This window comes from Pongo pygmaeus, chromosome 4, assembly GCF_028885625.2.
Source record: "Pongo pygmaeus isolate AG05252 chromosome 4, NHGRI_mPonPyg2-v2.0_pri, whole genome shotgun sequence".
NCBI lineage: Eukaryota > Metazoa > Chordata > Mammalia > Primates > Hominidae > Pongo > Pongo pygmaeus.
The window spans coordinates 116,360,137-116,387,931 of record NC_072377.2 but is presented as its reverse complement, the minus strand read 5'-3'; the positions used below and the strand labels follow the sequence as shown (position 1 = coordinate 116,387,931).

The following is a 27,795-nucleotide window of genomic DNA, read 5'->3' as shown; positions in this document are numbered from 1 at the left end:
GTTGCCCAGGCTGGAGTGCAGTGGCGTCATCTCGGCTTACTGCAACCTCCACCTCCCAGGTTCAAGTGATTCTCATGCCTCAACCTCCCAAGCAGCTGGAATTACGGGCACATGCCACCATGCCCAGCTAATTTTTTATATTTTTAGTAGAGATGGGGTTTTGCCATGTTGGCCAGGCTGGTCTTGAACTCCTGACCTCAAGTGATCCACCCACCTTGGCCTCCCAAAGTCCTGGGACTACAGGCTTGAGCCACTATGCCTGGCTAATCTTATTCTTAAAACAAAGAACATCTACATTTAACAGTACCATACTTGGTCTGAGACCAAGATTTCATCCCTTTTTCCTTTCATGTTTTGTCTCATCCTGAGTTGATTAAAAGGTCTTTATAGACAGATCACTTTTTTCCCCCTGCACAAAGGAAAAACCATTTGGTCAACTCAGTGGCTGGAAGGTAGCTTAGTGTATTCTGTAGGTTCAGAAAGCCCTACCAGAATACCGTAGTGGTGCCTTTATGAATGGAGAAAAATGAAAGCATTAATGATATCATACACTAAAAGCAATATTGAGCCCCCCAAATGCTAATACAGATTAATCGCATACAATTCCATAGGATCAGTGGCTTTTAATTGTTATTTGTTCTTTCTTTTGGCCTATTACTAGATCTCTGTTCTCTTAAAGGGACTGATGAAAGCTTATTTTCTCACTATGAAGAAAAATCATTCTGTGTCAACAACTGCAGTGATAATAGATTTCACTGCATTCATTGCTACAATGGGAGAAATAGCTGGTACTACAGAGAGTACAAACACTTGAATGCTGACTGAATTTTTCATTCTAGGAAGTTAAAGATAGTGATATAATATCTATTCACATACTTCTTGGAGAAAAGATTTGCAGAGTCAATAGTTAGGGATGGAGAAGGGCGTAAAGAGGGTGGCAGCATGGGCCAAGGCCACAGATAGGTCCTAGCATTTGCTGGCCCAAGTTTTGTTGCAGAAATGCAACACCAGATGTAACATGAAAGATGGGTCATTGGCACAGTCTGCCATCAGGGCCATCCCACCAGTTGCTTTTTCCTTGTGGTGGTTGCTTCTCCTAGGTAATCACAGATCATGTTGGGACTTTTTAGAATCAGGATGAGTTTTTCTTTTACCATTACTTACAAATATGTGGAAAGATCAGAAACAGATGCCCTGAATCATTCTTCATTGTATAGTTACCACTGGATGGGGAGGCATATGACCCTGCAGTTCTGAGGTCTTTCATTAAATGAAGCTCTGGTTATGACTGGGTTTTATGATTTTCCTTCAGCGGCAGTAGCAGCAATTTAGCTGCTGGTGTCTTTATACTAACCATCACAATGGCTCTCCCTGTCCAGTCTTTCCTTGTCTGTTCTCAGCTGGCAAAGAAGAACTTCACAGTCTGAAAACTATTAAAGTTAGTTATTAGGTTGTGATATGAAGCATGTTTGCAGAGATGAATGTTGTTTTCTCTATTTATAGGAGAAGCCCTGATATCCAAGCAAAAGAAGAGTTATGGAAGCACATTCAGTGAGTAATAGTTTTGCTTTCTCATTGTTTTAAAACCCATGTAGTTTTAATGCAGTTGCAAGGAAGACTTCTGGTACTGAGAAGCAGCTTCAGCGTGATGCCTGCCAAAGCCATTGCCACTGTGTGGCAGGCACGTGGAGCACATGGTGGTGGTGCCTTAACCATATCAACAGCCTATCTACAGGCAACCGTGACACCTCCTCACCTTGGGTCATTTAGTCCCGCCTCTAAATGGACCTCAGACAGGCCAATAGTTTACAAATAAATACCAAGGAAAACAAATCCAGAAGAAAAGACACCCACCACAGGGGAGAGAAGCAGATCTTTTATAGGGAAATGGGGAATGGCTGGAGTCTGAATGTAGAAAAATTGAAAGAAGGCAAAAGAGCTACAGAAAAGGTTTTACCCCTTCTATTTTTCCTTGAACACGTTTAGTTTTTATAAATTTTCATTAGTTTTACTAACACTGTTTTGGGACAAGATTAGAAAGGGAAAACTCACCTGCCGATTGTGAAAGATACTAGCATTTATACCAGCACCACAACTATCATTTTCTTGCTTATTCCTTTATAGAAAGGAACTTGTGGATCCATCCGGATTGTCCGAAGAACAATTAAAAGAGATTCCGTACACTAAAATAGAGTGAGTGCCTTTGAAAATCTTCTCACGAAAGCTTTATTAGTGCTTGTGAGTAATCCATTCTAATTCTTCAATTGTGTTCCAGGCAGTGCTTTGTCTTTACATTTTAACCAAAACTAGGTGGAAAAAGTGTGCATTAAAGCTACTTATTCTACACTATAATCACTATCATCTCTTATTAGCCACCTCTTTGTACTTGGTAGGTACAAAGGGGCTTTTCCTGATTAATGTCAGTTTTAAATTTTTTTCTGAGATTCTCATTGATAAAGTTTTTTATCCATTATTTTACACCAAGAGAATTATGTTGACCATAAAACTCTCATATGAGCCCAGTCCAATCCCTGGCATAGAAGCAGCACATTGAACAGGCTTCGTGAAAGCACAGCAGGTGTCCTTAGTCACCAGTGTAAGAGGAACCGTACCTGTTGACTGTGTTTTCTGCCTTGCCAGTACTTGGTTAAGAGAAAGTGAGTGCCTTTTTTGTTTCCCTTCTGTAGCTATGCTGCTTTCCCACCACAGTTAAATAACAGGTTGGTACACCCCAGCCACCCTCTGTCCCCATCTTTAGGACAAAGATTTGAATTATTTATTTTTAATTATTAAGGTATAATTGACAAATAAAAATTGTGTATGTTTACAGTATACTACAATCTGATGTTTTAATATATGTATACATTGTGAAATGCTGAAATCAAGCTAATATATCTATCACCTCACATACTTTTTTTTTGTGGAGAGAACACTTAAGGTCTACTTTCTTAGCAATTTTCAAGTAAAGACTGAATTCTTAATGTTAGTAGCTAGGACAGTGGACCAACTTTTTCCATTAGGAATGCCATTTTGTCTGCATTATAGATTCTGTTTTCTTCCACGCTACTAAGAATTCCACTGTGAGGAATAATTTCATTTAAAATTTGGTTGTTAAAAAATATACATACATACATACATATATATATGTATATACACACACAAATACTTTAAAGAGCTTCATTTTCACATATGGTCAAGGGAGCATTTTTCTTGTGAAATTTAAGTCACTCAGGCTTTCAAAGCCTAGAGGAGTCAAGTTCTTTTTAAAACTCTGAAAGTTGTTATTCTTTTGCGGTTTCAATATTAAGGAAGAACTCCTACTTTTCCTCTTCTGACTTTCGGTGTTTGTTCCCATGTTTCTTGGTTGCTTGTTCAGGACACAAGGTGACCCAATCCGCATCAGGCATTCTCATTCGCCACGAAGTTACCGCCAGTATCGCAGGTCCCAGTGTTCAGATGGGGAGCGATCAGTTCTCTCGGAAGTGAAGTAAGTGGGCAGGCCAGAGTACACCATCACCATCATGGCTCCAGAATAGTGCAGTCTAAAAGAACTTTACTTGCTGATGGAAATGTTTTATATCTACACTGTAGTTCTCTTCCAAATTAATTTATGATTCTAGATACTGTTCCAGTCACTAATTCTAAAACTCATTCTCTGCAGTTCAAAAACAGATCTTGTACCACCACTTCCAGTGACCCGTTCTTCGGATGCTCAGGGTTCTGGGGACGCTACAGTTCATCAGGTTAGTAAGGTTTGAAGAAGGTGTTGTATTGATGACAATTTTGAGAAGCATTTTGTGCTTTGGAAAGTTCCTTTAGGGAGGTAGGGCAGGCAATGAAACCTTAATATCATTCTGAGATTCTGTATTTTAAAAGAACGTGTAGAAATCATGGAAGGAAAAGTGCATGATCAAGAATCCTGGCACAATCTGGGAAGAGTTAGGAATAACAGGTAGAGGTAGTGGGGCAAAGCTGAGGATAACAAAGATTGTAAGACCATTTGGAGCCAGAATAAAGGAACAATTGTTTCACTAATTAAAAAGCAATAGTAACAACAGGTATTTTGAGCCAGAGAAACAGAGAAAGTGATAGACTCACATTGTTAACTGATAGCAGATGGAAGAATTACTTAAGGCCTGTTTTATTTCTGTCTTCTCCATCACAATTACTTTAATTCTGGAAATGTTTTTAAAATGTAGTTAAAAAGGAATTCAGAGACAGAACACCTAGCTGCCTTAACAAAATCACTTTAACACTTAGCTGAATTTGATAATCAGGGGAACACTGTAGCAAACATAGTTCAGGAAGGGTTTCATACTGCCTCTCATGATGTATTTTTTAATAAGATGGGAAAAAATGTGGGCTGAATAAGACAGTTGGATGGATTTACATCTGGTTAAACAACCACTGTAAAACTCTAAAAACAAAGTTGATGTGTCTGATGGGTCAGAGTCAGCCCATTGTTTGTCGTGTTGTGGTTTTCAGTGTCATTTGATCATGGATCCTTTAGAAAAGGCAGTTGTATCTACTGACTCATCCCATAAAAATGCATGTTAAGCACATGTACAGTTTTTGGACCACGTAAGAAGCCTGACACCAGCAGTATCTATCATGTGTGGCCCTTTTTGTTTTTATCAATGACTGGAGCAAGGCCTGTGCTAATTTAGGTTAGTTTCCCTAGATAGATTCTGAAATGGAGATATGCATGCAGGAAGCTTGTTGGAAAGTGCCCACGGGATCCATACTTGTTGGGGAGAAAGTCAAAGACAGGTTTGAGCAGAGGCAAGAGCTGATCCCACAGGGAACTCTAGGGCTGAGATGGCTCTTCAAATTCATCCTACTTTGAGACAAGGGGGTTGAACCTTTACACATTCACACTTACCCCATAGAAGTCACTGGGTAAGGGATGTTCTGGGAGGGGGGGTTTCTCTTCAACTGAGGGCAGTTCCTGGGGAGGGGCTCAGTTTTGAGCTACACGGCAGGCAACACTCCCAGCAGCTGGAGAATGAATGCCTCAGTCTAGAATGGAGATCTGCATGGTAAACACAGCTTCTACTATAATCTGCATAATATTTGATGAGATCAGCCTAGGAGAGCTAATAGATTGTCCAAATAGACGATTGTTTTAAAGTTGACAGTACTTTTTCAAAATTATATTCATGATTAAGTTTAGGCTTTGCATTCTGACTGACCTGAATCATTTGTGTTTCATCTCTGCATACTACTTGTGTAACTTTAATACTGCTAAACTTCTAAGCCTCAATTTTTATACAGTGTAGATAACCTACCTCCTAGGGTTATTGTGATGATTAATAAGCAGTTATCTTTTGGTGTTTTTTTTTTTGGTCTTAAATTTTAGTTGGTTTCAATACAAGTAGTAATTTTTATTTCCACTCAGGAATTAAAAAACTTACACATATTCTAAGTTGGAAGAATAGCTTTCACTTTGCGGGACACAGGAACTCACATGCATCTTCTGATCAGTGGCACTGATTCTCAGCCTGTCTCTAGGACAGTCTTGATTTTGAATTCAGTAAATATCCAGTGAGCCCATCTAAGGAGTGTGGAGCACTGGTCTGAGCAATCAGCAAACCATGGCCTAAGGGCCAAATCTAGTCTGCTGCCTTTGTACAGCCCAGAAGCCAGTAATGGTTTTTACACCTTTAAAGGGTTGTTTAAAAGCAAAACAAAATAACAGTAACACGTGACACAAACAGGATGTAGTTTACAGTCTGGCTGTTTATAAAAAAGTTTGATGACCCTAGCCTAGACCTGGAGGCATAAAAGTAAACAGTTAAAACAAATAGGAGTATGCATTACAAAGAAATGCCTGAGCTAGAGAAGCAACAAAGTGACCTCACTTTACATGTTTAGGGTGGTCAGAGAAGGCCAGCTCAGAAAGTGGCATTTAAAGCTGAGACCTGGCAGGTGAGGAGTCAGCCATGTGAGTGGCCGCAAGGCTGATGTAATCAGTGAGGAATATAGGGAAAATGCTGACTCTGGAGAGGGCCTGGGTATTTGAGGAGCTGAAAGACTAACATGCAGTGAGCATGAGGGGAAAGGCAGATAACACAGGGACTTAAAGGCTGTGGAAAGCGTTTGGATCTTACTGTTTTATTCCAAGTGCTAAAAGGAAGCCACTCATCTGGCTGCCATGCGGAGAAGGGGCTGGAGTGACCAATGGAAGCTGGAAACGTCCATTTCCTAATACAACTTTAAGTTCTAATTTCCATCACAGTGCCACCAGAGTTCTGGCAGTGACCTGCCTTACACCTCACCTTGCCTTTTCACGCAAAGGCTGCTAAGAATGAATGGGGGAAGAATAGCAACTTAATTTCTTAAGGTCTGCAGAGTGGACAGATTCAATCCTAGACAAACTTACAACATAGTACTTATTTCAGGTCCTCTCCTAGCACTTTTTTCTGCTAATTCTTCTGCTATATTCTCCTCTCACATTCACTGGTGTCCTCTTCCCACCTCTGGCTATCTAGAAATCTTCCATCCCAAATAGATGGGTTCATGCTTCCCATGATAGGCAGAATAATTATTCCATCAGTGCTTTTTGAATGTCAGTAAAACAAATTAAGCCAGTCATAGGAACAGATTAAAGGTAACTGCATTTTAAAAGAAGCATTTATTTTTTATTTTTATTTTTTTTAGCTCAAACACATCTCAAAATAGATTGGGACAGTGTAGCCCATTATTTGTGGGAATATACATTTGGGGAAGGAAATATGCTTGCCAGCCTGATACACTGACAATGTTAGACCAGCTCCTGGAAGTAAGAGGAGGAGGGGTTTGCATAAGGAGTAGTTGTTAGTGTCATTCTCAGAGCCTCCACCTCTGATGATGGGCGATGTGTAAAACCTAAGTTTTACAAAGTAGTGGATGTGGTGCCCAGGCTCTGGTAATCAGCTGCCCTGTTTCTCCGCATGAGACAAATGATAGGGGCTCACAAGACATTGTTCCATTCATTGACTACTGAAAATATAATCAGGGGATTATAAATTGCCTCCAACTCTCCATCACTATCCTGTTTGGAAGAGTGAGAAGGTTGAGAGCCTGGTTTGGGAATTGTTAACAAAAGTAATGACACTGATTTGGGTGAATTATGCCTAATATTCATGAAAAAAATCATTATGCATGTAAATGTCAGACTAACTGTGTATATTAAACAAAGTTTGTATTTAAACTATTTTAAATACACAACTATTTAGAGGGAACATTTATTGAATAGCTTTTGGTATTATGAAACTTTTGAATTAACTCAGTAGCTTAAATTTAAGAGCAGCTTGGTTTCTGATGTAATCAAAATACTTCATTTGGCTGTTTTCTTCTGAATCTTTCTATATTTTTCAAATGTATTTTATTTTAGAGAAGAAATGGGTCTAAAGATAGCCTGATGGAAGAAAAACCTCAGACATCTACAAACAACCTGGCTGGAAAACACACAGCAAAAACAATAAAAACTATACAAGCTTCCCGCCTCAAGACAGAGACTTGATCCTGATGAAGGGTCAAGGGTAGGGGTGGGAAGGTTATGTGCGCCACTGGTACTTTTGAAACTGTGAAATAGATACCTTAATTCAGATCTCAGACCTGCGAGTATTTCTTCAGCATGAGAAAATACAGTATCTTTTGCTTCTTTTTTTTGAGATGTTATTACTCTGTCACCCAGGCTGGAGTGCAGTGGCACCATGTCAGCTCACCACAACCTCCACTTACTGGGTTAAGTGATTCTCCTGTCTCAGGCTACCGAGCAGCTGGGATTACAGACGTGCGCCACAACACCCGGCTAATTCTTTTTGTATTTTTAGTAGAGACAGGGCTTTGCCATGTTGGAGGCTGGTCTCGAACTCCTGACCTCAAGTGATCCATCTGCCTCAGCCTCCCAAAGTGCTGGGATTATAGGCATGGTTTAACTACAGTACAGTTGTGCTGAAGGACCTTTTTGTTTTAACTGGAAGAATAAGTATTTTGTAAAAATTCACTTGAAACCACATTTTCGTTTCTGGAACAGGATAGCAATCATTCATTTCTGTCTTGTGTCTGTGTCCACCACAACCAAGACCAGATGCATCTGATGAACATTCTGGAATTCTGAACTGCAGCTAGCCTGCTGTGCAATAGTACCAGTGGGAGGACATCTTCCCAGCGCTGGGCTGGTTCTCAACTAGTGCCCAGATGCAAAAGGACTGAGGCATCACTTTCAGACTGCAGATATTTTTATTCATATAAAGTTCTTTATAATACTGTATTTTGTGGTGTTAAGTTCCACCAGTTATTTACAAATGATGTAAAAAGCTTTGTTTTTAAGTGTTGTTAATTTCTAAAGTGTTCTTGTGTTTTCAGAAGTCTAAGTGGATTTCAGTTGATCTCCCACCCCAAACCTCAAATGATCCATCTACTCTGCTTGGCCATCTAACTCACCTGCTCTCACCAGTGACTATTTTGGACCTTTCCTCTCCATAGATGACTTTGCAATCTACAGGGAAAATACTTATGCAGGACATCTTATATCTCCCCCTTACCACGTACAGTTCTCTCCACAGCTGCCAGCAGCCCTAACCTTTTTGTCTCTCCACCTGTGCTTTGGATGCTCTTCTCCCAGCCTTTTCAGGATCTTTGTCTGTCCTTCTCCTATATTAATGTATTCAATTATTCTCTCAGCTAGATCCTTGCTACTTGGTTTTAAATTTAAGACTAAGATTAAACAAAATTATCTTTCACAACCACAACCACCCCCCCAGCAACTAAGATTTTCCTCTCATTCTCAGCCAATTTTCTTGCAAGGAGTATCTTTAGTCATTGCTCTCAATTCATCTAATCCCTATCTTAAGCTTTATCTCTAACATGGATCTTTCCCACTACTCCACTAATATCAATCACTGTGTCACTGAATCCCAGGGAGAATTTTTAGGACATTCTTTTGCTTCTTTAATATAATCCTATTTTGCTCCTACCACTGACCATCCTTTCTGGCTTATCATGCTTTACCTTGCCATTAATTAGTGGAGTTTCTCAAACTTCAGACCCTAGGCCCTCTTTTTCTACCCCCAGCAGATCTCATTTATAGCCATGGCCTTAAGGTTTATTTCTGTAGTTTAGACTACTGAGTAATGTGCTACTGCAAAAAGAACACTTGGATTTCTCAAAGGTAATTTAAGAATTCAACTGTTTAAATGCTGCTCCCCAGCTGAATCTAGGATCATTATGCTCATCAGTGTGCAAGCTGGACACCTAGCAGTTATGGACACCTCCAGTATTACCAAGTATAGTTGGCTGTGTCATCAAACTATAAACAATCTTATTTCACTAATTTTACTAGTCCAAGCTGGTCTCTCGTCTAGACAACAATAAGCAACCTAGTTCAACTACCTTTTCTTGCAAATCTGATTTTCCACCATGGATTTATCTTGCTTTAATAAAGCCAGAGGGAGCCTGAAGTGGTCTGGCTTCTTTACCTACCTCTTCAGCCTCATTTTGTAACACTCCCACCTCCCATAATAGCCATCTTACAAGCCTCAGTAAGCAATCAATTCTAAAACAGGGCACTGAAGAGGGAAAGCAGCCAAAACTGTCTCAAAAGTAAGTGGACTAACGGTATCTTTTTTCTAGCCCAAGCCTCTGTATATGTCATTCCCCCAATTTTGCCTTGTGAAAAATATGACACATACCTTTAGTCTCAACTGTTTCTCAGGTTTCCCTAAGAAAATCCTATCATGGAACTCATCTCATAGTGAAGTTTTACATTTGTGATGACATTCCCTCCACTCAGCTATGTTTCCAAAGGGAAGAACTGTGTTGTGCTCATCATCGTGTTCTCAGCTCCTAGTACAGTGCTTTCAATAAATTTTTTGAATACCTGAATACATTATTTGTTGTTTCCTGCAAAGCAAAGGCAGAAGATATGCCAACATTAAATGTACAATTTAGTTGGAGGAAAAATACGCATTGAGTGCAGCAAAGCACACCTCTCACTAGAAATCAGTCTAGTTCTAGCCATGATTTTTGAGTCACTGGAAGAAGGTACATTTCTCTTTGGGCCAAACACAAGCTATTGTAAGGCTATTCATTATGGTGACAGCAGTGAATACTGATCAAAAAAGAACCCCTCCTCCCTTATAACTTTTTAGAAATAGCTATTTCTGGCAGTTAATCACTTAAAACACAAATGCCAAAGTGCATTAATATATTTATTCACATCCTCACTGTCTTAAATGTGTATTTACAGACTCCAACAGGCAATTATGTCAGTACTCCTCAGACTCCCAGAAATTTCAAATGATTCAAGCAACTCTTGTGAAGATCAAATTTTCAAAATCCTCACCAAGGACATCCTAAGAGAAAAAATAAAGTACTCAATTCGACAGCAAATATTTTTGTATTACATTTTAATCAAGAACTTGGTAATTAATATGCCTGCGATTTCACAAGTTTTTAAAAAACTCAATTACTACACATAAAAACAAATGTTAAGAGATGCAGAATGCCAGTACTACGCGTATTTATTTCTCTGGGCTTCTCGGGAAGTATCAGCAAAACCTTCCCAAAAATAAGCTGTGGAGGCTGTCCCATTTATTAACTCAACTTAATAGCTACAGACAGAGCAACACTACGAATGTACCACTAACATTAAAACTCACTAGAGAAGGAACCCCAATTTAAAAGGTGATAAAAATTCCCATTACAAAGCGCTTTAAGACATATCACCCTACCTTAAGGTCACCTTTATGCTCCCATATGGTATTCAGCTAGCAGCAGTCTACACTTCAGGCATCCATCTTCCACCTGAACAAAAATTAAAACTGGCTAAGAGAAACCACACACTTAAGGCTGGCAGGGTCAAGATCACGCGTGTAAACGTAAAAGCAACTGTTACTTATGCAGCTCCTACACCAAAGATACCAAATTTAAGGGCCGGAAAAGGCTGCAAAGCGTTTAATTTACGCCTTTTTTGACACCACATTCACTAGTTTCCAAAGTGAATGGGCAACACAAAGGCTGACCCTGCGTGAGGTCGGCTTTATGGCATAAGGTTGCTGACTGGCTGACAGTAATCCCGATTACAGCCTAAAAACGAACAATACATTTCAGAGAAATTTTCTCACGATTTAAAATCCACCTTAGTAATGAAAAGTGAAATGCGATGCGTTTTAAATGGCGACTGGGTCTTGCACGAACTTGAAAACTCACCTGCAGGGTAGGTGATCGCTCCCGACGAGCACCGCACGTGGAAACAGCCGTAACCAGGCACTCTGCTTTTAAGTTATTTTACACGGGGGCAGGGCAAGCATAAAGTCAGTTATACGGTAGGGCCTTTTCACTAACGAAAATAAAACCAGGCTTATCTGGAGAACTCCCTGGCATAGTCGATGATCTAAACACAAATCCACGAAGCTCCCGGTTTCGAAACGTGGGAACGCAGGCCTGAGACCAGGCCGCTGTCCTTCAGGCGTTCACAGCCCCGGACACTTCGGACACAGTCCGGCCGCCGCAGTTGACTCCCCAGATTCAGGGTGGCCGCGTTCCCCCGCCCAGCGCCCCTGCGTGAGAGACCACGCGGCCACAGCCACGCGCCATCCCAGAGGACCCAGAGCAAAAGCCACACCAAGCTCGCACCAAAAGGAAGAAAGAACACGCTGCCGTCCCACAATGCTTTTCTACAAGTGGAAGGACCCACTGTCCGAGGGCGCCAGGGGGGAGCGGGCTGTACCATCGGCCGCTGCGCTCCTGCGAGACGCCGCCGTGTGGCCCGGAGGGAGAAGTGCCAGTGAGGGACCGAGGGCCCTGTCACCAAGGGAAAGAGGAGCCTGGGTTGTCAGCCTGAGTCACCTCTGCGGTTGTGTAACCAGTTCTTTCCACAGAGGAAGTTTCCAGACATCCCCCCACCCGACCAGGGTCAAGAACATATGGTCAGTGCTGGCAGCGGCAGGAGCCCAAAGGACTTTAGACCACGTGTTTTGGGACCCGACAGAATTCATGTCTCCAGCTGAGGAAGAGTAGGGTCATTCATTCCAAAGATATTTAGTCAGCACTTACTATGCTCCAGGCCCTGGCCTGAGTGCCTGGGAATCAGGTGTGGGTGAGCCAGGTAAGGTTTCTGTGGTACATTCTGCTTGGGTGAGAAGGCCACTGACCAGGTGAGCCCGGATGCTGAAATTCTACAATGTAAGTGCCAGGAGGGCAGCAAAAGAGGGTCATGCCCTAGAGTAGCGCTGTCCGATGGAAACAGTGTGAGCCATGAGTGTAATTTTAAATTTTCCAATTGCCACATAAAATGTAAAAAGAAGGCCGGGCACAGTGGCTCATGCCTGTAATCCCAGCACTTTGGCAGGCTGAGGCAGGTGATCACCTGAAGTCAGGAGTTCAAGACCAGCCTGGCCAACATGGCAAAACCCCGTCTCTACTAAAAATACAAAAATTACCCGGGCTTGGTGGCGGGCGCCTGTAATCCCAGCTACTTGGGAGAATGAGGCAGGAGAAATCGCTTGAACCTGGGCAGGGTGGGGGCAGAGGTTGTGGTGAGCCAAGATCATGCCACTTGACTCCAGACTGGACAGAAGGGCGAAACTCTGTCTCAAAAAAAAAAAAAAAAAATTAAAAAGAAACAGGTCAAATTAATTTTAATAATAACCCAACATATTTTAAATATTTCAACAGGCAATCAATATGGAATTATTAATAAGATATTTCTTTTATATCTACGAAGTCATAAAAATCCGGTGTATATTTTATACTTCCAGCACATTTTGGTTCAGACTAGACATATTTCAAGTGTTCAATAGCTCATGGGGCTAGAGATAGGAAGACTGGAGGTGAACTTTGAGCAGATGTGTGAAGGCGGTTATACAAGATCTGGGGACAGCAGGCCTTGGCCAGTGTGGCTGGAGTAGAGTAAGGAGTGCAGAGTGACAAGATGCAGCTGGAGAGCCAGGCAGGAGCAAGGCACTTAGGGCCTTGTCACATAGGGTAAGGTATTGAGATTTTATGCTGAAATCTTAGAGTTGATTAATTATCACCACAAAAATAAAGCAGAGTTTGTTAATTGGCTTTTTTCCTGGTAACCATAACTCCTTGAAGGGACAGGAGTGGCAGCAAGACAAGTTGTATGATAACAACTAGGTCTCCATGTTTCTCTAAGTCCTAGTAGAGATTCATCCAGAGACCAGTCTTAGCACCTTTCGTTGTTTCTTTGAAGCCTACTTCTATAAAAGAAAGAAGGAAAGAGAAGAAAAAGCTTATCTCCGAACACATCAAGTTATATACATTAAATACAGCTTTTTGTATCTCAATCATACCTCAATAAAGTGGTTTAAAAGAAAAAAGAAAATTCAGGCTCACAGCCCAGTGGTCATCACACAAGGACTAGCATGAATGATAACAAAATCAATCTGGAGAAAATGACTGTACAGAATTAGTAAATGTATAATTATTACAAGAAGGTAAGTAACTCCAGACTTCATTAGGAAGTCACTGTAACATCTGGGGCAAAAGGAAGGTTGCAGAAGGAAGGCAGTACCACCAAGATTGTCCTTTAAAGACAGCCAAAGGCACAGTGTGGGGATTATAACATGCCTTAGTCTTGCCTTCTTGCTAGGGAAAGTCAGTGACATGTTTTGGCTATGTCCTCACACAAATCTCATTTTCAATTGTAGTTCCCATACTCCCCAGGTGTTGTGGGAGGGAGCTGGTGGGAGGTAATTGAATCATGCGGTTGGTTACCTTCATGCTATTTTCGTGATGGTGAGTGAGTTCTCAGGAGATCTCACCAGATCTTTGCTCAGCACTTCTCTTTCCTGCTGCCATGTGCAAAAGGATGTGTTTGCTTCCCCTTCCGCTATGATTGTAAGTTTCCTGAGGCCTCCCCAGCCATGCTAAACTGTAAGTTAATTAAACCTTTTTATTTTACAAATTATCCAGTCTTGGGTATGTCTTGATTGGCAGCATGAGAATGGACTAATGCAGTGAGAGAGAGGAAATTTTCTTGGACTAGGGCAGCCAGCATATATAAGTTTAGTTTATATCTACTTCTGATATTTGTTCCCTTAGTTATATGACCACCGTTGTGAGCCTGAGTTTCCTCATTTAAAGGTAATAACTACACACATGTACTATATGGGTTAGTTTAAAGAATTATGAAAGGTTTGTGGAATCGCGTAGCATTGTGTGTGGTACATAATGACATCCAATAAATGACTCAAATGAGCTAGACTTTTCCTCTGTTTTACCCCTACCCCAAATATGGAACCTTCTTGTATTGAGTTCTTGTGAAAAGGGGAAACATGCGGTTTTCTTTTAATGGCTTTACATTATTGCTCCCACTTTCCTCTTTTCTATTCTTCCCTTTGTATCTATTCCCTAAACTTTCCAAAATTAGGCAGAGGAAGGCATTTGTTCCAATTATTGGATCAGTGTTGGATTTTAGGAAATCAATTCAGAATCCTTCCTGTCCCCTGTCTGCTTCAGCCTCCTGAATCCTGGTACAGAAAACCCAATTATTAAGTACAGGTAAGCAGAAAGGACATGAGAAGAAGATAGTGGATATTTTCTACCTAGTCTCTGCTTCTTCCTTGCCTGCTGGGCTGAGGCACTGTTTAAGGATGTTCAAGCCGCACAGTGGTAGTGCAACTATGAAGCAACCTTGGTTTCCCTGTGTGGAAGGCAGAATAATAATCTCTCCCTGAAAGATTCATGTCCTAATTCTCAGAACCTGTAAATATGGTGCATTACATAGCAGAAGGGGCTTTGCATATGTGATTAATATTAGGAACCTTGAGATAGGGGGATAAAGATGGAAGAAGGTAGCAGAAGAGTTAGAGATTTGGCAGAAGTGAAGGCGGGAGAAATAGACATGAGAGGGGCTCACCCCTCCATTGCTGGCTTTGAAGATGTAGGAAGGGGCCACAAGCCAAAGAATATGGGCAGCCTCTAGTACCTGGGAATAACCCTCAGCTGACAGCAAAGGAGCAGGGATTTCTGTCCTACAGAGCTGTGAGATAATGAATGTATGTTGTTTTAAGCCACTGAATTTGTGTTAATTTGTTATCGTAGCAAGAGAAACCTAATATAACCTATAAGGGGTAAAGAGTAAGTGAGCTTTATTTGTTACTGCACCATTTCTTGTCCCATCTCGATTTTCTCAGTAGGAGTGGAAACGAGATTTTGCAGACAAACTTACGCACATTTCATTTTAAAATAATTAATCCATATAAAGCTGACTTTTGCTTATAGTGAGTGCTGGGGATAACCAGTTGTTCTAAGATGGTTTATCGATAGCCCATGCTTTCTACAGAGATCTACCATGCTACCATCATCATAGATGAGGTGTTTTTTTTTTTTTTTTTTTTTTTGCATGGATGTACCTTTGCACTCTCTATTCTGTCCTACTGGTCTATTTGTCTCTCCTGTGTCAATATTACACTGTCTCAATTACTACATTTTTTATAATGTCTTGATATTTTCGGTGGCAAATACCCTGCCCTCCCACATCCATATCACCACCCAGACACCGTGATCTTTTTCAGGGAAGTCTTGGCTATTACTGTCCCTTTTCTTTTGCACGTAGTTTTTAGGATTAGATTGTAAAGTTCAATGAATTGAACTGGTTCACTTGGACTCCTTCTCCCTTTTGGTAGTCATTGTTTGATTATGCTTGTCTTCAGGATTGTACTGCTAAAGCCATATTTCATCATCTTTTCATTGAACTTTACAATCTAAAGATTGTTGGGATTTTTATTGGAATTGCATTGGATCTGTGATCAACTGAAGGAGAGTTGACATCTATATGAAAATGGTATGTATGATATTCGATTTCATGTATCGACTCTGGATCACAGGATCCTTAGCCATCTGGCTAAACATTATTTCTGGGTATGTCTTTGAGGATGTTTCCAGAAGAGATTAGCGTTTGAATCAATAAACTGAGTAGAGGAGATTTACTTCCTCAATGTGGGTGGCATCACTTAATCCTTTGAGGGCCTGAATAGAACAAAAAAGGGGAGAAAGAAAGGATTCGCTTGCTGTCTGCCTGACTCTATCAGCTGGAACGTTAATCTTCTGCCCTCAGTTCTCCTGGTTCTCAGGCCTTTGGAATCTACACCACCTGCTCTCTGGCTATCCCACTGGCCTTCTTGGGCCCCTAGCTTAGAGACAGCATCTTAGCACTTCTGAGCTACCATAATTGCATGAGCCAATGCTCCTAATGTTTCAGCATGTATGTATGGTGTGTGTGACATTTTTATGCCTTTCTTATTGTTTATTGGGTTAGGGAAGTTTCCTTCTGTTTCTACATTGCTAATAGTTTTTTTAAAATTAAGAATGAATGTTGAGTTTTATTATTTTTTCTGCTTCTATTGAGATGAACATATGGGTTCTTTTTTGTTATTATGGTGAATTGCATTAATACATTTTCTAATATTAAACCAATTTTGCATTTCTGGAAGAAACAAAACTTGTCATTTCAAAAAGTATTCTGTTTAGAGTTACTGCAGTTTTGTTTATGGATGAGACTATAGTTTTTTTTATACTGTTTTAAAAATTTGATATTAAAATTATATAGATATCTACTTAACATTAATAATTTGTTTCTGAAAATCAGACGTTCTGTTCAAAAAGAGAGCCCATTTCTCTTTATTTTAAACGGCAAAATTTTAAGGGATTAGTTGTGAATCCAAACTAATTTCCTAAAATGTAAGTAAAATATGGTAAACCTATATTAAATTTGCTTCCTGACCTCCAAATAATATAGTTGTTGACAAATAATTGCTTTGTTAGCTGTAATATAGTTTCTTTCATTGTAATTGCTTTTCTGCTTGTTTTGCTTCCTTTTCTATAATGTTCTTTAACACTTTCTTGACTTTTATTCAGTCTCATTGTTATAATTAGGAGGAAGATGTGGTGGTGGGGAAGAAATATGAAAGTCACTCTAGAAATGTGTCAGAGAATGATTCACACTGAGGATGATACAGTAATGCCTCTTGTGTCATCAGTGGCATTTGTGTGGAACATCCCTGTCACTGATATTCAGGATGCTTTTGGATATGCTGACACATGATGCTGTCATATTACTAATTGTGTTTGTGATATATCTCAAAGCATTTGATACACTTTTGTTTTTTTTTTTTTTGGTTGTTGGTAAAAATGTTGTATAGAGTTTTGGGATCTAAAATATAATTTTTTTCTATGTAAATATCATCTGAAATGTTGTTTGAGAGATACATATGTTGTGTGATGTTGTGGTCCTAAATACAAGAGGTAACTTAGTGGGAAAATATAAATCTGTGGAATATGCCTGTACTAGCTTTATAAAGTAATCTGAAGAACTATTCCTCTTTTTCTCTTACCTGAAAGTTTTTGTGTAATGTCAGAATTCTTTTTCTTAATTAAAAAATTCCACTTTTAAGATTAAGTCTAGTATTTTCTTTGTGGGACAATTTTAAACTACTGATTTTAATTTCCTTAATGGACATAGGACCATTCAGGTGTTCTAGTTCTTTGGTCAGTTTTGTTAAGTTAAAGTTCCTAGAAAAGTATACATTTCCTGCACATTTTTAAATTTGTTGTTAGGAAGTTGTTCCTTATAGTATCTGATTATCTTTTGAAATCTCTGCTTTCCTTTCAGGTATGTTTAGTTTTCATTCTTAATGTGTGCCAGAGGATTGTGAATTTTATTAGTAATTATTTAGTATTTTAAACTGTATTGATGTTACTTTTTCTGCTAGCACAATTTATGTCCAGCATTTATGTCACTTTAGCAATAATGAATCACTCCACATTTGTTAATCAAGTTATTTTTTATTTCAGATTTAAAAAAATTTTGTGGGGGCTATTTATGCTTGCACAGTGTAAAATGGACATTCCATGTTGTTCCAATTTTTGCACAATATAATTTTTTTCATGCTGTGCCTCATTATTAACATCATGTCTTTTAAAATTTCCCTGGAGATTTAGAAGAATCATGTAAATTATATGTAAAAAGAATATTGAAGAAAAAACTGTCTCTTTGTTGTGGGTATTTGATTTTAAGATAATGTTTAAAATCATTGTGTAAATTATTGAATGTTAAATATCAAAATGCTGAACAATTACTGCTTACACAAGAATTATAGTGCACATACATATGTCCAAAGTACAAAAAATACATTTATAAGTAGTGGGAGTGATATAAGTCTAACAAAATGAAAACCTAATGATTATCATAAATCCCTGAGTGCATTGTACAGAGTATTCACTGGTGCTAGAAAGCTTACTATGAGCCAGGTGAGCTGGAGGATAGTGTTGTGAATGCTCTCTAATGCCGCAGTAGCGGAAGATCCATTTGTCTCTGGGGACTGCAATACGTATATGTAGTTTAAATTAGCCAGTTTATATCCACACTTACATTATTAATTAATTGTACCTCTTTTAATACTTATTATTAGAGTACTTCCCAATATATTTAAATGTTTTTCAATGTTTTACCAATTAACTTGGCCATATTGGTGTGTGCCAGCTACATATCTGTTTCTAAGTATTTTTGCATTTTCTTCTTTGACTTTTGAGTTATTTAGAGATATATTTTTAATTGCCACTGTATGGAGTCTTTCTGAGTGTAAGTTATATTTTTGTTATTTATTTTTAATAATAATAAGTAATAAAACTATAAGATTTTGATTTTTTGAAATTCGTTTTGGGTCCTAATAGTTGGTTACTTTTTATAAATATTCTGTGGTCTGTACTTGTATGCTATGTTCCGTAATATGTCCTTTGGATCTGGCTTATTTAACCATATTAATCCAACCTTCTGTATCCTTACTGATCTGTAATCTGCTTGATCTATCAGCTATTGTGTGTTTTAAGGTTTCCCATTATGATATGGATTTGTTAATGTCTCTTTGTATTTCTGTCATTTTTTGCTCTCTCTCTCTCTCTCTCTGTGTGTGTGTATATATATATATATATATATATATATATGTATATTTTTTTCTTTTTCTTTTCTTTCTTTTTTTTTTTGAGACAGAGTCTTGCTCTGTTGCCCTGGCTGGAGTGCAGTGGCGCTATCTTGGCTCACTGCAACCTCCGCCTCCCAGGTTCAAGCGATTCTCCTGTCTCAGCCTCCTGAGTAGCTGGGATTATAGGCGCATGCCACCATGCCTGGCTAATGTTTTGTATTTTTAGTAAAGATGGGGTTTTGCCATGTTGGTTGGCCAGGATGGTCTCCATCTCTTGACCTCGTGATCCACGCGCCTTGGCCTCCCAAAGCGCTGGGATTACAGGCGTGAGCCACTGTGCCCGGCCTTTCTTTTTTTTTTAATTTTTGAGACAGGGTCTTATTCTTTCACTCAGGCTGGAGTGCAATGGTTTGATCTCAGCTCACTGCAACCTCCACCTTCCAGGATCAAGCAATCCTCCCATCTCAGCCTCCTCAGTAGCTGGGACTACAGGCCCACGACACCACGCCAGGCTAATGTTTGTGTCTTTAGTAGAGACATGGTTTCGCCATGCTGCCCAGGCTAGTCTCGAACTCCTGAACTGAAGCTACCCACCCGCCTTAGCCTCCCAAAGTGCTGGGATTACAGGCATGAGCCACTGCACCTGGCCCTTTATATATTTGAAATTATGTTATTATATTGCATCCATATTCATACAATTGATATATCTTCCTAGATAATTAAATTTCCATTAATATGTAATCTTTGAATCTGGTAATTTTTTTTTGCTTTGAGAATTTTTTTCTTTATGATTTCATATGAACTTTTATTGGTGTGTATTTGTGTGGTTTATCTTTTTTCCTCCTATTACTTTCCATTTTTGTGTCCTTATAGTATAGCTATGTCATTGTCATCTTAGTCCATTCCTGCTATATATAACAAAGTACCTTAGACTGGGTAATTTATCACAACACAAATTTATTTTTTACAGTTTTGGAGGCTGGAAAATCTGAGATTAAGGTGCCAGCAGTGTTTGGTGAGGGCCCATTCCTCACAGATGGCACCTTCTTGCTGCATCCCTACAAAGCAAAAGGGGCTAACAGGCTCCCTCAAGCCTTTTTATAAGGGCACTAATCCCATTCATGGCATAATCACCACCCAAAGCCTCCACTTCTTGATAGCATCACCTTGGAGGTTAGATTTCAACATACGAATTTTGGAGGGACGTAAACATTCAGACCATAGCAGTAATGTAAATATCATAAGATTGGATTTTTGAAAGATTCTGTTTTATAATCTTTGTCTTTTACTTAGAATATTTAGTTCATTTTTATTTAATGTAAATATTATACCTTTGTTTTAATTTCTACCATTTTATTTTGTTCTTCCATTTCATCTCTCTTTTTTCTATGTTTTTTTTCTCTTTTCTTTCTTTTTTAATGTTTTGGTCTTGTATTGGATTTGTTAAAAATTGTGTTTATTTAATATTTTTCTCCTGTCATAGTATGGAAGTTATGTGTAGCCAAATTATAGTTTTTCAGGAATTCTGAAATTTTAAGTTGCATATCTAACTCAAGAAAGAATAAATATGGCTGGGCATGGTGGCTCAAGCCTGTAATCCCAGCACTTTGGAAGGCTGAGGTGGACGGATCACTTGAGGACAGGAGTTCAAGACCAGCCTGGCCAACATGGTGAAACCCTGTCTCTACTAAAAACACAATAAATTAGCCAGGGGTGGTGGCACGTGCCTGTAATCCCAGCTAATAGGGAGGCTGAGGTGGGAGAATCGCTTGAATCTGAGAGGCGGAGGTTGCAGTGAGCTGAGATCGTGCCATTGCACTCTAGTTGGAGCAACAATAGAGAAACTCTGTCTCAAAAGAAAAAAAAAGACTAAATATGTAAAATAATATGGGACCGGGTGCAGTGACTCATGCCTGTAATCACAGCATTTCAGGAGGCCAAGGCAGGTGGATCGCCTGAGCTCAAGATTTTGAGACCAGCCTTGGCAACATGGTGAAACCCCATCTCTACAAGAAATACAAAAATTATCTGGGTGTGGTGGCATGCACCTGTGGTCCCAGCTACTTGGGAGACTGAGGCAGGAGGATCACTTGAACCCTGGAGGTTGAGGCTGCAGTGAACTAAGATTGCACCACTGCACTCCAGCTGGGGTGACAGAACAAGACTCTGTCTCAAAAATAAATAAAAATAAAATAATATATAAATATATATAAATATATATTTACCCTCTTCTTGAATAAAAAAAAAAAACAAGGACCTTAGAAATGTCTGATGCTAGCTACCCTTTACCCCACTTAGGTGCTATTGTTCAGTATTTTAATTCTATTATTGTATATTTTTAAACTCACAAATTTGACATTATTCTTATGGTTTTATACAGTCATTAAATACTTTTTTTACAGGTTACCACTTCTTTGATCATCATTCTCTCCTGCATCTCAGACCATCTATTCAAGATAATTTTTTTCTTAATGAAGTATATACTTTAGAGAATATTTCTATTCTAATTGCAATCTTTGGACCATCAGCATCAACATCACTTAGAGAGCTTATTAGAAATGCAGAATCTCAGATCCCTCCCCAGACATAATGAATAGCAATTTATATTTTAACAAACTCCCCAGGTGATTCACATGCAAATTAATGTTTGAGAAACACTGCTTATAGGCTCATTTAGTGAGAGTCTACTCATGCTAAACTCTCATAGCCTTTATTTGTCTGAAAATGTCTTTGTTTCATTCTCATTTTTGAAAGGGATTTTGCTGGGTACATGATTTTAAATTAATGGTTATATTCTCTTGGCACTTTGAAACTATTACTTCCTATAATAAGAGTGAATATATAAAATGAGTATGCCTTACATATTATGGAAAAAGTCGGAGGTCAGTCTAATGGTTGTTCCTTGCCAAATAATCTGTCTTTTCTTCTCTTTTTCTTGGATGATCTGAATTTTATTACAATATGAGTAGATGTGAGTTTCTTTTTATTTAACCTAGCTATGATTAACTGGGATTCCTGAATCAGAGACTTGGTGTTTGTCTTCTTCAGCTTTATCTTCCAACTCACTTATTCTCTTTTCAGCTGTTAATACTGAGTTTTTAATGTTAGTTACTATACATTATTTTTCTAGGAGTTCCCTTTGCTTTTTTTTAAAGATGTAGGTAATTTATGACATCTTTTGCTTTTTTGTTATGCACCCTCTTTTATGTCTTGAAATATATTAAACATAGTATTCGATACTCTGATACTCTGATTGACAGGGTCTAACTCTGTTTTAGCTGACTCTCACTTGTTGCCCATTTTCTCATGGGTTTGTCATTTTCTTTTTCAGTGTGAACTGTTGTTGTTTGGAAACTAATTTGTGATAACCATTTGAGTCTGTTCCTCTAGAAAGCCTTTATGTTTGTTTTTGCTGAGTACTTGGAGTATCACTGACTTGGGAGCACTGAGACTACACATACATCCTACATGAGGGAGGGCTGGTGTTAGTCATTTTCAAGGAAGACTTTCCTCCCTGTTTTATCATTTTTCATACTACATAGGCTAATCATCCCTACTGTTTCTCTTCTGTAGGGTGATCTCCCTCCTCTCCATTCACTTACTGAGAATGTTACCTTTCAGGGAACACACGTTATGCATGGGTCATAATCCTATCACATCTTGCACAAGCCTCATGTCTTATCTCCTAACTCCCATGTGGCCCTATGAAGCCTAAGCTCTAAGCCACCAGGGATGAGCAAATGTCCCAGGCAAAACCCAGCTCCAGAACTTGCTTTGGATTCCTGTAATTTTTTATTTGTGGCCTCTCAGGACTTCCCATATTTTTCAGCCAACTCAGCCATTCATTTAGAACAATATTTTAAAATATTTTATCCAGTATTTTTATTTGTTCTGAATTATAGGATTTCTCTGCATAGCTCTCCTGCCATATTGCAGGCACAAAGCACCTTTTGAGGTTTTTTCAGTTTGTTCCTTGAAAAACTATCCAGTTTAAGAACATTAGAAGGGCTTATCACTAATCCTGCTTTTTCAACTAACAAGCTATGCATAAAGGTAACAATTCTTTCCAAAATAATTCATATTTAGAGTACTCACAAAGTCTCTCTCTTTCTTTTTTTTTTTTTTTTGAAATGGAGTCTCGGTCTGTTGCCCAGGCTGGAGTGCAGTGGCGCGATCTCAGCTCACTGTAACCTCTGCCTCCCAGGTTCACGCGATTCTCCTGCCTCAGCCTCCCAAGTAGCTGGGAATACAGGCACGTGCCACCACGCCTGGCTAATATTTTTGTATTTTTAATAGAGACAGTGCTTTATCATGTGGTCAGGCTCAACTCCTGACCTCAAATGATCCGCCTGTCTCAGCATCCCAAAGTGCTGGGATTACAGGCATGAGCCATCGTGCCTGGCAAAAGTCTCTTTCTTAAAGTAACTTGATCTAATTCTTTGGGAACCTGACAAAATTATATTCAGTAGTTCGTTTAAAATAATAAGATGATGAGAATAGCCAGAATAATTATTTTTCTATTGCTGCTGCACAAATTCACCCAGAACAATGTAGAAAAATAGTAGTGAAGGAGTATTAACTCCTTTTAAAATACTAGATATGAAATATTCTGAATTTCACAAGATAATTAAATTAGCATGGTAATTGCACAGGCATTCCCTGTCAATGAAATGGAAGATATAACTCAGAAACAGTTCTTAGTGTATGTTGGACCTTAGTCTTAAAGTAAATATCCCAGATCAGCAGAGGAGGGAGGACTTATCCAACACACATTGCTGGCAACAGTGATTTGCCATTTGGAAAAAACAAAAAAGAGATTTACTTGATATTAAAAAGCAAAATAATGTCTATGTAGTTTAAAAATTAAATGAAAAAATCACATGATAGAAAGGCTAAGTGAAAATATTTTATTGTAAAAAAAACTAAACATAAAAATCAATGGCTATTTCTGAGAGGTGGCAAGAAACTGGTTACAATGAATGATGAAGTAATAGAGACTTTTCTTCCCTTTTGAACCATGAGAAAGTGTTACCTTTCAAAACAAATATTACCTTTCAGAATAAAATGTATTTAAAAAATAAATAAACAAATTTAATAAGAAAATAATTGGTAGTCTTGATGTGGGAAAATCTAAAACTCCTCTGTGACTAAAGTAATAATTAAAAAGAAATTCCATGTATCAATTGGTAAAATTCTTATAATAAATGTAATTAAAACAAATATAACCCTAATTTTAAAATATTCATGTTTATCCATATGAACACTGGGAAATCATCAGAGCCAAAGTCAAAAAGAGACATTTCACAAAAGAGAAACATGAATTCTAAAACATACCAAAGAAACATATGGAAACTACTTTTGTATAGTAATACTACTATATTATACTATTATATTATATAGTAATACTACTATATTATATTATTATATTATATAGTAATACTATTATTATATTATATAGTAATACTATTATATTATATAGTAATACTATTATATTATTATATTATATAGTAATACTATTATATTATATAGTAATACTATATTATTATATAGTAATACTATTATATTATTATATTATATAGTAATACTATTATATTATATAGTAATACTATATTATTATATAGTAATACTATTATATTATTATATTATATAGTAATACTATTATATTATTATATTATATAGTAATACTATTATATTATTATATTATATAGTAATGCTATTATATTATAGTAATACTATTTAACTCCCAATTTTCCAATTTGTTTTTCTGGTATTTGTGTTTATTTATTTATTTATTTTTGTTTTTTCACTCTGTCACCCAGGCTAGAGTGCAGTGGCACCATCTCGGCTCGCTGCAGCCTCCACCTCCTGGGTTCATGCAGTTCTCCTGCCTCAGCTTCCCAAGTAGCTGGGACTACAGTCATGTGCCATTTTGCCCAGCTAATTTTTGTATTTTTAGTAGAGGCAAGGTTTCACCACATTAGCCAGGCTGGTCTCAAATGCTGTAATGCTGTAATGCTGGCATTACAGGCGTGAGTCACCGTGCTAGGCCTGTTTTTATCAAAAGCCAGGTAGGCCTATGTTTGGAAAGGCCTTGTCTTTTTCATTCATTTTTTTCTTATTTTGGGGTGTAATTAGCCTTAAATTTTTTTCTCTTATGGAATTTTCATTATGGATTTGCTAATCTTTTTTTTTTTTTCTTGAGACAGAGTCTCGCTCTGTTGCCCAGGCTGGAGTGCAGTGTTGCAGTCTTGGCTTACTGCAGCCTTTGCCTCCTGGGTTCATGATTCTACTGCCTCAGTCTCCCAAGTAGCTGAGACCACAGGCACATGCCACCACACCCGGCTAATTTTTGTACTTTTAGTAGAGACGGGGTTTCACTATGTTGGCCAGGCTGGTCTCAAACTCCTGACCTCAGGTGATCCGCCTGCCTCGGCCTCCCAAAGTGCTGGGATTACAGGCGTGAGTCACCACACCTGGCTCAGATTTGCTAATCTTTATGCTAAATGTGTTCACATAAAAATGATGTGATTATATAAGGTGTGGTTTGTCTTAATTTGATAACCGAGATTTTATGTAAAATCTCTTCTCCACCACCATTTTATAGATTGTACTTGAAGTGCTGACTTGTAAATGACAGAGATACTGAAGAGACTGCTAAATGAATGCTAATTCAAGAGATTCCTTAATGGGTCTGATGTTACTACATGTAGAAAACCACCAGGTGGCAGTACAAGCCAAGCACAAAACCCACACTCATTTAGAGCAGCACATTACACTTTACACATTACAGGATTACACTTTAATTGGAATAAATGAACAACTGAATAGTCATATTGGAGTAGAATCACCACATTTTCCATGTGTTTTAAACCTGGTTTTTATATTTTTCGTACTTGTTTTTCCAAGGTGAGGCTTTTTTTTAAAAAAACTCTCGTCTAATTACATAGAAAAGACCTGTTAAGGTTACATCTTATGCGTTCCAATTCAGACAAGTATGAAACATCTTTGAGTGGTAAGATTCCTGTACTGCAGACTCTATGTTCTAAGCTAACCAGGAGGATAAAGCTGGTGCTTCAATCAGGAGCCAGCTTGCCAGTAGCAATGAGGGTTAAATTATTAATAGATGTTTCTTCTGTGGTTAGGTAGCTCGACTGGTCTTAATTTTTTTTTGAGTCAGGTATGATTTGTTTGCTGTGCTTAGTCACACATCTGGAAATAAACAGTTGCTAGACAAAAATAAATTTTTTATATTTTTATGACTAAATATATGTGGCATGTGTTTCATGTCCACACATTGCCAAGGATATTATTAGAAAAATCTGTTTCCGTCAGTAACTTTGCTGTTAGCTTGATGGTGCAAGAGTCTTTGGGGAGAGCAAACAGCGTTGGAAGATCCTCTGCTCCTGTGGGACGCAGAATTACTCAAACAGCACAAAACACAAAACCTGGGTTTCTAATGAGTGGCTGTTCATGTATTAATGTTAGTATTTGGTTTTAGCCGCTGAAAGAGAATTGCAGCTGTTCCATTAGAGATCTGAAGTCTGTCAACTGGATAAGTTATATTTCTGAACTTGAAATTGAGAGTATGAAACCTCCCCAGAAATCATGGCGAGCCCAAGAATGGCTGAAAGGCAGAAGTTTGAGGATCGCGATGCTTGACATTTCTAAAAAGGGGGAGTAGTAATTTCAATAAACTCTGGTCTACAATAGTGAATGTGGTCTCGATTCTGTAAGACCCTATCAGATGAATGGGTGAGTAGTCCCTAGAGGCAGTAGCACCTACTCATGAGAAGCCAGAATGGGTTTGACACTTGTCACAGCAAACTTTTTTCTTTAACGAGGTGTCCAGACCTCCAGACCTAGAAAGGGCAGAGAACTTGGAAATCTGAGTTTGAACAAGGCACTTCAGAAGGTCTCTCATAATACACTTCTGGATGAAGTGATATTGGGGCTGGGATGTAAGTGTAATTATGTATATTGATAATTGTCTGAATAGCTATTTAATAGATATCAAATGGAGGGATGTGTCTAGGGTTGTTCTTGGCCTTTTTCTTTAATTCTTTTTACAGTGATCTGGTTGAGGATGTCATATGCACGTTTATCAAATTTGGGATGATGTGAAATTAAAGAGAATAAATTAAATGGTCAAATCAAGATCCTAAAGTCTTAGGCTGGTTAAACTTGGTATGTATAGTAAGAATTGTTTTTTAAAGAGACTACATGTAAAGGCCACTACTTGTGTCCTAAAGTCAATAGCATGTATACAGGATAAGTAGCTGTGACAAATCTGAAAAAGACGGGAAATGTAGTTGGCAGTGAAGATAGTATAAATCAGTTGTGTATAAATCAGTACAATGGCTGTCAGCAGAGTTAACTTATTTTTATTTATTTATTTTGAGTCATAAAAATACAAAATCTCCATCTCAAATAGCATTCATTTAGCAGTTTCTTCAGTATCTCTGTCATTGACAAGTCAGCACTTCAAGTAAGATCTCTAAAATGGTGGTGCAGAAGAGATTTTCATAAAATCTGCGTTATCAAATTAAGACGAACCACACCTTATGTAACCTCACTCTGTTGCCTGGGCTGGAGTGCAGTGATGTGATCTTGGCTCACTGCAACCTCCACCTCCCAGGTTCAAGTGATTTTCCCACCTCAGCCTCCCTAGTAGCTGGGATTACAGGTTTGTGCCACCACACCCGGCTAATTTTTGTATTTTTAGTAGGGACAGGGTTTCGCCATGTTGGCTAGGCTGGTCTCAAACTCCTGACCTCAAGTGATATGCCCACCTCGGCTCCCAAAGTGCTGGGATTACAAGCATGAGTCACCACTACCTACAGCCAGAATTAACTTATTTTTTTTA

At 38.5% G+C, this 27,795-nt stretch overlaps 1 protein-coding gene, 1 long non-coding RNA gene and 1 other non-coding gene across 4 annotated transcripts in view; 1 reads left to right on the top strand and 2 right to left on the bottom strand.

Annotated features, from left to right (window-relative positions):
• Positions 1-8,992, top strand: part of EPB41L4A (erythrocyte membrane protein band 4.1 like 4A) — a 260,597-nt gene extending 251,605 nt beyond the window's left edge. For both annotated transcript variants that reach the window (XM_054487859.2, XM_054487860.2), the window contains 5 exons: positions 1,504-1,551; positions 2,125-2,193; positions 3,377-3,487; positions 3,662-3,743; positions 7,376-8,992. In XM_054487859.2, coding sequence (XP_054343834.1) covers positions 1,504-1,551; positions 2,125-2,193; positions 3,377-3,487; positions 3,662-3,743; positions 7,376-7,504 — 439 coding nt within the window. In that variant the 3' untranslated portion in view covers positions 7,505-8,992. The remainder of the gene's footprint in view (positions 1-1,503; positions 1,552-2,124; positions 2,194-3,376; positions 3,488-3,661; positions 3,744-7,375) is intronic.
• LOC134739603 (uncharacterized) lies at positions 7,946-11,976 on the bottom strand. Its single transcript, XR_010126432.1, has 3 exons — positions 11,197-11,976; positions 10,719-10,791; positions 7,946-10,340 (listed from the first exon to the last, which is right to left on the bottom strand). It is a non-coding gene; the product is annotated as an uncharacterized LOC134739603 (long non-coding RNA).
• LOC129037712 (small nucleolar RNA SNORA13) lies at positions 10,874-11,006 on the bottom strand. Its single transcript, XR_008502939.1, has one exon. It is a non-coding gene; the product is annotated as a small nucleolar RNA SNORA13 (small nucleolar RNA).
• Positions 11,977-27,795: the final 15,819 nt, after the last annotated feature.